The sequence below is a fragment of the Solanum verrucosum genome, unplaced genomic scaffold (genome assembly GCF_900185275.1).
Source record: "Solanum verrucosum unplaced genomic scaffold, falcon-dt-bn FXZP01000085.1, whole genome shotgun sequence".
Taxonomy (NCBI): Eukaryota; Viridiplantae; Streptophyta; class Magnoliopsida; order Solanales; family Solanaceae; genus Solanum; species Solanum verrucosum.
Genome location: NW_026019839.1, coordinates 3392883 through 3403777, shown reverse-complemented (window position 1 = coordinate 3403777; position 10895 = coordinate 3392883). Strand labels below are relative to the sequence as shown.

Below are 10895 nucleotides of genomic sequence, written 5' to 3'. Positions count from 1 at the left end.
GTGAAGTGGTTAGAATCTTGCTTAATTGTTCATGGGGGACACAATATGCTGTTTTAGTTTGGGGTTCCTGGGGGAGTTTGACTGATTAGTATTAGGGTGACCTGACGCTGACACCGTTATGCCTCCTTCACCGGCCATGAGATGCTCTCCTGGAAGGGAGCTCAGGGCAGAAAATCACAAGAGAGGGCGCAGTCTTGAAAGTGGGATTCATTTGAGGGACAAGGATGATGATCTTGCCCTGTTTAATGAGGTGCAAACCAGGGAAAGAGATAGTTTCTTGCTTCAATCAAATGATGAAATCGAAGACTTATTTTGTAAGATAATGCATTAATTTATGTGTTACATTTTAGAGCTTTAATTTATTTTGTTGCCAAGCACAGAAACATGCTCTTGCTTTTATTTTCCTGACTATATTGCTTTTGTTGCTCATTGTTGTTGGCAGCTACTAAATTGAGGTATTTTTCGGATTATAAGTTGGGAATATCAATTCCAGCTCGAGGAGAGAGTAGTGACCTTCTTAATGCGGAAGGCGATAAGAATGACTATGACTGGTTGGTTATGTTTATCTTTCAAGCATTTTACTCTTTACTCCCCTATTTTGTCATTTTGTACATATATGTTGAAAATGAACTCAAATGCATAGTTTGCTTAATGGCTACGTGCTTATCCAATCTTTCTATCCATGTTTCTGATTTAGTTAAAAAAACTCCCCTTTGTTTACGATTCTAAAGCTGTGGAGCCAGAAAGAATAGGCTTGTTCGTTGCAAGTCTGCAGTAAGTTTTTAGAAAGAAGAAATGCATTTTATTTTCGTCATAGACATATATTTATTTATTAGCACACATGTTAGGTGGTGTAAGTTCTTCAATATGCCCCTCATGCCTAATATGCTGAGTTATTGATGAAATGTTATCTAATATGCTGAGTTATTGATGAAAGGTTATTGACCCCTCCGGACACTCCTCTTTTTCCTTCTTTGGATGACGAGAGTCATGAGACACGCCCGACAAATCATGAGCAGAGGGGCCGGCCTAGAAGCCAACCCATTTCAATCTCTAGATCATCAACGGTGAGCATTTTAGTCATTCAACTGTTTTCCTTTCCCTTTTTTGGGAACTGTATTGATGATTATAGTTAAATAACGTACCAAATGCAACCTAACCATATCTATGCATGGTGCTTCTGTTTTAATTAATACAATCAATTTATTAAATTTCATATGGATTGAATGGCAGATGGACAAGAGTCACAGAAGTAGTAGAGGTAGTGCCAGTCCGAATCGCCTTAGCCCATCTCCTAGGTCTAGCTATACTGCCGATCAATCAAGAGGAAGACCATCTTCAACACCTCATTCAAGTCCACCGCCTAATTTGCGGCATTCTACTCCGACAAGGAAACCGTCTCCCTCACCTAAGAAATTCTCAACACCTCCTCCAAGGTCGTCTACACCAACTCCTCGGAGGTTGAGCACAGGCTCCAGTGGTACTGCTGCTCCATCGCAAGTGAGGGGCACCTCTCCTGTCAAGACTAATAGAGGGAACTCTGCATCACCAAAGATAAGGGCGTGGCAGTCAAATATTCCAGGATTTTCCTTGGAGGCACCTCCCAATCTTCGTACTTCACTGGGTGATCGCCCTGCTTCCTATGTGAGGGGGTCTTCTCCTGCATCGAGAAGTGGATCAAGGTCTGGAAGACAATCGATGTCTCCGACTGCTTCTCGAAGTGTTAGTTCATCACATAGTCATGATCGCGACCCTTTTAGTTCTCACAGTAAAGGTTCAGTTGCATCGTCTGGTGATGACGACATAGATTCTCTACAATCCATTCCTGTGAGCCGTTCAGATCGTTCAGGTTCAAGAAGTATCAGTGGATTCCAAAATAAGCAAGCTCTTGGCCATCCAAAGAAGCCAGCAAGAGTAGTGTCCTCTAGTTCTGCTCCAAAGAGATCCTTTGACATGGCAATCCGGCAAATGGTATATTACCTTCCTTTACTCTTGCATAGTTACCATAATTTGTGGAACACTAATATAAACCTGGCATTAGTTTTCTATATCGTTTTCTCATATAGATGTCGCTAGGATGGACAGTTGATTGGAAATGGGACCATCATGTTCAAATTGTGCTAAAATGGGGTCTGGGTAAAAACAAGGGGGGCACAGCTGTCATGTATACTTTAGGTTGCATCTTTCAAATGCTTGGGACTGGTTGTCAAAAATCCAAACAGAAAGTTTAAAGAAATACTGATATTTTAGGAAGTATGAACTGTTGTTGGAAGTTACAAGTTTTGGTTTATTGATGCCTAATACTTCTTTGAATATCATTAACATTTTCATTATACTTGAAACATCGATAAGGATCTTCCTTCATATGCCACATTTTACCAAGGAGCTATCCTGGAAACATTCTGAAATTATATAATTTAGAAGACACATGCACACTATTATTTTTCAAATTTGTGATTTTTAATCGGTATTTTCCATATTCATATTCTTCCCCATAGTATTTCATATTTTCTAAATTTACTGAGAGGAGTAATTTACTATTATCAACGAATCACTGATAGCACAGTAGCACTGTGTCTTGGACTATTATTCAACATCCAGGATCTGGGATTACAGGATGTTAGTCTTTTGTGACCTAGTCAATGAAGTGGGTTGAGAAGGAGCAGATTTACGTTAGGCCAAGGGGTGTCACATGTCACTGCTTTGTCCCAAAACTTTATTAAATATATATGCATAATTGGAATCATAATAAAGGGTAAATTAAATAAAGTGACACTGCTTAACGCAAAGAGCAACACAGCTCTTTTGGTCAGGCGTCTCAGTTTTCGGTTAGATGTTGTGACTTCGAAACTCAACACCTTCAAAAGGGATTGTCCAGGGTCGAACACTGTACCTCTTATAAGTCAAGAAAACCGTGAACCAATAAGTCCAAAAAATCATATCATAATTCTTTCGACAAGTTAATGTTAGATTTCTTAAGTAAGGATGTTGTTGCAATCCTAGTTAATTTTTAATTTTTTTTTGCGAATTCATATTGCTAGACAATGTGTGTAACTGCTTTTTATTAATAATAAAAATAAAAATTGCCCAACATGGATAAGTACAAGTAAGGAGGGCTAAGCCTTACCTTTACCAATCTAAATGAGATAACGAACATCTACTAACACGCACTCTTGCTTCTCTAGTTAGCTGTGTTATATTTTCTTCTTCATCTTCTTTCTCGTCAATAAAATTGATTAAGATCGATTTGCGAAATCAAATGAATGATGACTTTTTTTAGTGATCCTTTGATGCCTTGTATAGAAAAAAAGTGTTCAGAAATGAAAATTCATCGAGGAGAGCTATAGTAATACATGTGAATTGTGCTTTATTTATATTATGTTCTTTTTTTAATATAATGTTATACAGTAGTGTTTTATTATAAAATGCGACGCTGCTTATGAAAAATTCTGCCACTGCATGAGGTCTCAGATTCAAATCCCATCAGAGACAATTTTTTTTAGGTAATTTCTTAAGACAGAGAATACCTGTTTTGGTGGTAAGTGTTAGGTATCCGAAGAATTAGACAACCCGGATACCATGGTTATAAAGAAAACATCTTAGACTTTTGTCTGTTCAGATAATTGGTTATTCTTCCATGGAAACTTGGAACGTCCCTTAAACCCTATTACCTGAAATATTTTCCCAATTTTCATTTTGGTATGTTATGATTAGTCCGCAAAGCATAAAAAAATTGATGGCAATACACTGTCCTTTGGATTACAAGTAGGGAAAATTATGTTTTTTCCTTATTTCAAATACTAAGGATCTTTTGATACATGCAATTGCATATTTTTTTTTGGGAAGTACATGCAGTAAGTGAATTTCCTTGAGAATATATTTCTTTTGAATTCCAATAAGTGAATTTCCTTGAGAAGAAAGTTGTCAGGAAACAAACTTATTTTTATTCTTTTAATATGTTGATAGGATGTTGAGAAACAAATTTATTTTATCGTACTCTCGTTTTATTCCCTTTTAGATTAAAATTCTGAAAACCTCATTGTTTAAAGTGAGTTATAAGTTGAAAACGTAGTTAATTGTTTGAAAAATCAGAACAGCTACATACTGAAAACAGGCTAATTTATTAAATTTATTGTATTTGTTCAGTTTAATTATTGTTTATAAATATTAGAACAATTAACTAGTCCGACTAACACTAGTTCCTTAAAGTTACTTATCAATAAACTCTTTTCCCCTTAAAATTCTGCTAAAGATGAAGAACTACTGGTGTGTTACATTTATTATTGGTAAGAAAGATCGATGCGTTGCATTATTTATTTTCTAGGTTCAAATTCAGGTCTAGCATCTTTAGTGTCGGAGAATCATGCATCATCATAAATAAAGGTTATTGCTGTAGTTTATTTGAAGGACTAGTTATATGTCATAGAATAGAAGAGTAACAGTTCAAATAACCGTAATCTTGTTATACAGATCTTGCATGAGCATGTGAGGCATAGACTGTGTTTGGACTAATGTTTCGGCGTCTCTGCATCATTTGGTTGTTCCTTGACGCTTCACTTGTAGTTAAAGGCACGTCTCTTTACATCGAGGCAGTAAATAAGTCACCCCAAACTAAAAATTGAGTTAGGTGGTCTCTGCTATTGGAGTGTTACCCGACCAAACAAAAGCTAGCACACCTCCTAAGAAAGTGAGCAGAATATTAGCCGTTTGCACTTACTTTGTTCTTCCCTGTTGTCATGTTTCCTTCATTAGCATTTTTGCTTCTTTTCGGGAAGTGACCAGGTGAGTGTGGCATGGCTAGCCAGTAACAATCTTCAAACATGCAAACTTAAGATGTTAATCCATTGTATCACCCCGAGTGCAAGTAAAACTCCTTGCATACTAATTAAAGATATCCTATACCAACACTGTTTCCCTAACACCAAAGTGTTGGATTTAATAGAACAAATTATAGCTGGGAACTTGGCGCTTAATTTTTCTGATTAAGGAAATACAAGCGCTCAATTGCAGCTATATAATCACTGCATGGGAATGTGTGGTTTTCTTGTTCAATCTGTTGAGAAAATATGTTTCTGAAGTCAACAATCCTATTGTAGGATCACAGGAAATCTCCCCAGAATATGTTCAGGCCTCTCTTATCAAGTGTCCCTAGTTCAACCTTCTACGCTGGAAAAACAAGCACCACTCATCATTCTATAATTTCCAGAAACTCCTCCATCACAAGTAGCAGTAATGCTAGCTCTGATCAAGCTACAACGGGACTACATGACAATGAAGGAAGTGAACAAAACCAGGAGGATATAGGTAATGATCAAGTAAAGACAACATATGCTGATTTGCAGGATGAAGTTTTTGTCCTTGACAAGGCTGATTCTACAAGTGAAGATCTTGGGAAACAAATCTATGATAGGGCCTCTTGCAGTCAACTTGGTGATCCTGATGGTGACCTGAGGGTTGATTCTCTACTTGTTGGCTCTAAAATTTGCAGTCCACATGATAAAGCTTTGGAAATGGTAGCAGATGTGGAAGTCTTGAACTCGAATGCAAGCATGTCCCACGTGAATGCTCTAGAAGATGCTGTACTGTGTTCTAGATGTGGTCAATGGTACTATTACACTGAATCATTTGATGGGGATCTGAAGCTTTGTCCAGATTGTGTTCATTCAGAAGTACAATTGTGTGCTACTCCCCCGTTAAGTTCGGTAGTTGGTGAGAATTCTCCTGAAACTTTGACTGCAATCCTAGACAGATCAGTTGATGGTTTTGAATCAGCTGGGAATTCACATGATTCCTCAGATGCAACTGGCAATAACAGATTAGGGGAATATCATCATAGATTGAGTCCAGATGAGGGTGAGAAGGCATCTATGAAGTCAAATGTAAATGAAGGTGTGCAAAGCCACCAAGCAATGGCTCAGTCACCTAATGCTGATATCAGCTCCAAGCTTGTTCAGAATGCTGAAAAAAGAGAGGGTGCAGGTATTTCAGTGCTGCTGAATAGATCAAGTAGTGGGAAGGGGAACATTGTTCAGAACAGGACACTTTCTGCCACTAATATAAATTATGATGATTTATCATATGTACGAGATGCAGTGAACAACAGCTTGAGAAGCTCCACTGGATATGGTAGTGCATCTGCTTCATCATCCATTGATTTGGGCTCCACTGGTCATACAGAAACTCGCTTCCAGCGGCAATTAAGTGGAAGGAAACTTGACTTGGAAAATTATCGGAATCAGAATGATAGAAAGCTCCAAAGCTCCAACTCATCCTTGTCTGGAACTTCAAGTCATGCAGTACAAACTTTAAGCATTGTGACAAGTTCCCTTGAAGAGTCCTTCGAAACGTCTGCTTCTGCCGACTTGCAAAAGAATATTGAGGTAGCATATGTTGATCGAGAAAAAGAACTGCTGCATGGAGAAAATACAAAAGTGGACAACTTGCGCGCTGAGGTTGAGAGTGATGATAATTGTAGAATTGCCTCCAAGTCAGTGGATCACACAGGATCTGTGCCATCAGTTGCAAATTTTGAGGAGTCCAGTTCATATATGAATTGTGAAAATTTGGCAAACTCGGACAATTCTATGAATGTGGATCCTTGTGATTTGATTTCTGAAACCCATCCTATTGAGGAAGATGTGTCAAATTCTTCGGTTGATAAAGTAGAGATTGTGGCTTCTTTGAATCAGAGCTCACTACATGCAATATCTGAGATGGAAATTGAGAATGGACATGTCGGTTCTCTTGATTTACAATCTGATGTTTGCTCCTTGCTCTCAGAGAGCAGCATAGATGAATTAAATGAGCAGTTCTTGCATGCAGCGTCTGGTGATGGCAATGAAATATTAGCATCTGTTGACAGAGCTGATTCCATTGATCACAAGGACATCGTTCGTGGTATGTATATTTCTTGTGTTGTAATTATGCATTTTCTTGTAAAGGTTTTCCCTTTTGGAATGTGTATCAACTGGTGAACCAAATGACATAGGAAATCAAGTCTACAATCCCTTTAAAAGTTTAAGGTGTGTCCATCCACTAGTTTGCTCTTTTGTATCTGAAGTTTCATCTCTTGTGACAGAAGAATCAACTGTTACACTGGAGGGGCAAGGAGGTAACAAGCCAAGAAGCTTGACACTAGAAGAAGCTACTGATACAATACTGTTTTGTAGCTCCATTGTACATGACCTTGCATATCGAGCTGCAAACATAGCTATTGAAAAAGAGAATTCAGTTCTGTTGAAAGATTCACGGCCCACAGTGACTTTAGTGGGCAAAGCGAATTCTGACAGAAGGGATCCGCATGGTAGAATCTCAGGTAGACGTAATTCTAAGTCCTCTCAAAAGGCTAGGCAGAAGATGGAGGTGGACACAAAGCCTCCTCAAAGCAACACCAACACGGAAAGTGATGAGAAAACGGACAAATCCACAACTCGCATTGTTGGAGCTCCTATTAAAGGTGACAGCTTGAATCCTCCAAAGCTGGAATCCAAATGCAACTGCACCATAATGTGATTACTCCCAAAGTTGCTCCTGATTAATGCTTGGTCCAATTCTATTTTGGTGATCAGCAGTTCCTTTTTTTGTTTGTTTTGCATTATTTGTAAGAAGAAATATATATGTTTCTAATAACATAATCATTGTAAAGCTTAATTGATTGTTAGGGAGATAATAGCAAAAGGCATTGGAGGTTTGTTCCAATGACCATATTCTTGTTAGTCCATTTGTATGTGATTCTAGTTTTTTTCACTGGAGAGCAAGTGTGAATTCTTTTTCCTTTCTGGTGCTAGAGAAAATTCTAAGTTCACAACCCTTCCATTTTGGGTTCATTATTTTTTTTGCTGCAGATAAAATGGTTATTTAGCTTTAAATTTCATTTATTTATTATTTACTTTTATTATTAGCGATAATTCCAGAGACCTGCCTTTAGGTTTTGCCGAATTACACTGACCTCCCCTCCCTGTGGTTATCCAATGTCGCATTTTTCCCGCCAAAACTCTGGAGAGTCCAGAAGGAATCCATATTATTGTGTATTTCTAAGTTATTATTATCCGTTTATTTAGGATATAAAAGGTAATTCTAACCCCTATAGGTTTTCAAGATATATTTATTTACTTTGTAATTGATTAAACTGTTTCCTTTTTCTTGTATAAGTGGGAGTTCTAATTTGGGTTTAACTTGGAACTGGATTTGTCTATTTAACAAACAATTTTGTGAAAAATATGTTTGTAAGAAATCTTTTTCCTTGCATATACTAAGATTGTTAGTCCCATTAATAATTTCAAGATGTTAGTGATCACGATGGAGATATTAAAGTTCATCCCCATTCGTATTGGCTGCTGTTTGTGAACGTGCTTCTGAAATTCACGAAAAAAAAGCAGAAATAGTCACGAAAGTTGAGGAAAAAAGAAGAAAATTGTATTGTTACAAAAAAGAGGAAATTCAAAATCATTCCAATGCCCCAAATTGTAAATGATCGAATCAATGAGTTGGAAAAAAAAAATGTAAAAGAGGTGAAATTTGTTATCGAAAAAAAAATATACTACACGGATGCTAGTGAAACTCACAATCGTCTCTCCATACCAACAACACAAATCGTTTGAGAAATTTCTAACAGATGAAGAAGAAGAGTATCTATGTATGTGTAGTACTGGCAGCAAAAAGAACTTCCAGAAATTGAGAAGATGGGAGATGAAGAAAAATCTAAGATGAGTGTGTTATGTATTGCATGGGAAGTGGACTAAAATGCGTATCCATAATAAAATCAGAAAGGGCAATAGGATTCAAATCTGGGCTGTTCGAATGGATGACGATGGGTTGATTATTGTTCTTGTGAAGCTCAAGTAACAATAAAAGAAGAAGAAGTTAGCTTCGAAAAAAAGATATATTTTAGTTTTATTTTAGTTTTGCCACTGCGAATTGATTAGCTTTGGATGGAAATCAAATTTTCTTTTCAATCCATTATTGTTGTATTGATTAGCTTGCCACAACTTTAGATGTTTAGGTTATGTGTGATGAATTCAAGTTATATATATATATATATATATATATATATATATGTGTGTGTGTGTGATTATGTTATTTCAAACTTAAATATGTTTGAACATGAATTGTGGTTGGATAGAATATTGGCGAAAGTTGAAGATTTGTAAGTTAAAAATACACTTCCTGCTCAATTTAAATGGGATGACAGGGAACATCCTTCATGTTTATCGCACTCATTGATCTCACAACCTTTTTTAAAACCATTTCATCATCAAACAAATTCAACCTTAATTCTTCACCTCTCCTCGACACGTGAAAGCTAAAATCTGTCTAGTAGATAAGCCCAAAAAAGCAGTGCCACATACAGATGAAGTTGCTTTTTTTTTTTCTCCTTTTTACATTTAGAGAAGTCAATCCTCTCCCGAGGGGTGCTTCTACTTAAGCTTTAGAGAATTCAGTTCTAGAAGAAGACTAAGTAAGGTACGGTATTCTGGTAGGCGAAATCTCAAAGTTTCACTTCTGTTCTTTATGTTAAACAACTCCATCTTGCTTTCAATCTCATAAATGCTTCTTCAGCAACTATTTAAACATCATTAACTTTCTCATTAAAAGCATGTTCTAAGACTTGATCATCTGTCATTGAACCAGGCCATCCCATACAAACATCCGTTGAAAATCCCTTTAGGATCAACAACCCCTTCTACTCTAACTGAGTAACAAGTCTTTTCATTCCTCTCATTATGTCTTCTGTTGGAATAAGCCGCCACACTTTCCTTTGATGAAATAATTGGTATATGCATCGTATACATTGCTCCACTCACATTTTGGATCCCAGAAAGGATTTCAAATTCGAGTTTAATTTTTTCCTCTATCTTCATGCCATCAAACCACTGTACAAATTCCCTTTTATAGCTGTGCATGCCTCGAGCACTCCCCTGCAGCCAATCTCCAAATGTATGCAGCTACACGCTGGCAAACAGGTATCGCTAGACATAGCATTGTATGTTCTTTAGTCACTACTGATTCCAATTCACAACATATAAAATCAGATGTAGCTTTGCTCATACAAAAAGCTTTCTTGATTCCTCTTCTGCGTAATCAAAACTGATGTATTATTGTTCCCACCATGCATTTGATCTGTTCTTTACCCATAATCTCCTATACTGTAAAGGCTGCTGAGAAGAAATTGGAATTGAACTTGATACAGTTTATAGACTTAACATGGCAACTGAAAAGAATGCATCGTCCCAGCAACAACAAGCGAGAGACCAAATGCTGGAAAGTCGTCCTCTCCAAATTACAACTTCTACAATCTCTGGTGAACTAACGATGTTGTCCGTCCACTGTCAACATAGGAAACACCTGCTCTGCACCCAAAACAGGTTGGTGAATCAAGTCTAGAATTTGTTACCCTCTAAATACTGTGCACAACTATTTTGTACACATAACTATTTGTCTCTGTACCTGACTTTTTTACTTGAAACTAAATGTTTCCAATATTTTGTGTAATTTTTACTCTATATATATCCAGTCGGCGAGTTTACAGTGCTTCCTGTATTTTCTACTTCTACCAAGGGAAATCCTCCTTCCATTTATGAGAAAGGTGAGTTACTGAACCTTTGATGTAATCTACAGGACTAATCAATATTCATACATACTCTACTCCTACGTTAGGTTCAACATCAGGTGGTTCTAACGATAAACAAAGTACAGCTAAGACAGTCGATGCTCAACATATGTGTTAGTCTCATGCTCAGTTACTATCTTTCTGTGTTCTTATTCTTGCATTCCTTACCCCTTTTAATATATCCAGCTCACAAAACAACTGTGAATTCTGTTTTGCGAAAAAAATTCAGTATGAAAAATCTCCTTGATTTTGTTGTGGCACTGGTACAGTTAAGATCATTTCACAC

The 10895-nt window shown here is 37.1% G+C and overlaps 1 protein-coding gene and 1 pseudogene across 2 annotated transcripts; one reads left to right on the top strand and one right to left on the bottom strand.

Moving 5' to 3' along the window:
• LOC125813958 (uncharacterized) lies at positions 1 to 7744 on the top strand. Of its 2 annotated transcripts, none has more exons than XM_049493449.1 (6): positions 1 to 314; positions 443 to 551; positions 938 to 1067; positions 1234 to 1971; positions 5097 to 6897; positions 7082 to 7744. In XM_049493449.1, the coding sequence occupies exons 1-6, from the start codon at positions 119 to 121 to the stop codon at positions 7510 to 7512; spliced, it is 3405 nt and encodes a 1134-aa protein (XP_049349406.1). In that variant the 5' UTR covers positions 1 to 118; the 3' UTR covers positions 7513 to 7744. The 2 variants fall into 2 exon arrangements, with proteins under 2 accessions (XP_049349406.1, XP_049349399.1); XM_049493442.1 differs by having other exon boundaries at positions 7079 to 7744.
• A 1743-nt stretch (positions 7745 to 9487) lies between these two features.
• On the bottom strand, positions 9488 to 10574 carry LOC125814636 (protein ALP1-like; annotated as a pseudogene).
• Positions 10575 to 10895: the final 321 nt, after the last annotated feature.

Coding starts and splice junctions, on each gene's coding strand:
- LOC125813958 (XM_049493442.1), top strand. CDS start 119: ATGCCTCCTTCACCGGCCATGAGATGCTCTCCTGGAAGGGAGCTCAGG. Junction 315..442: donor TGAAATCGAAGACTTATTTT/GTAAGATAATGC, acceptor TGTTGTTGGCAG/CTACTAAATTGAGGTATTTT. Junction 552..937: donor GATAAGAATGACTATGACTG/GTTGGTTATGTT, acceptor TATTGATGAAAG/GTTATTGACCCCTCCGGACA.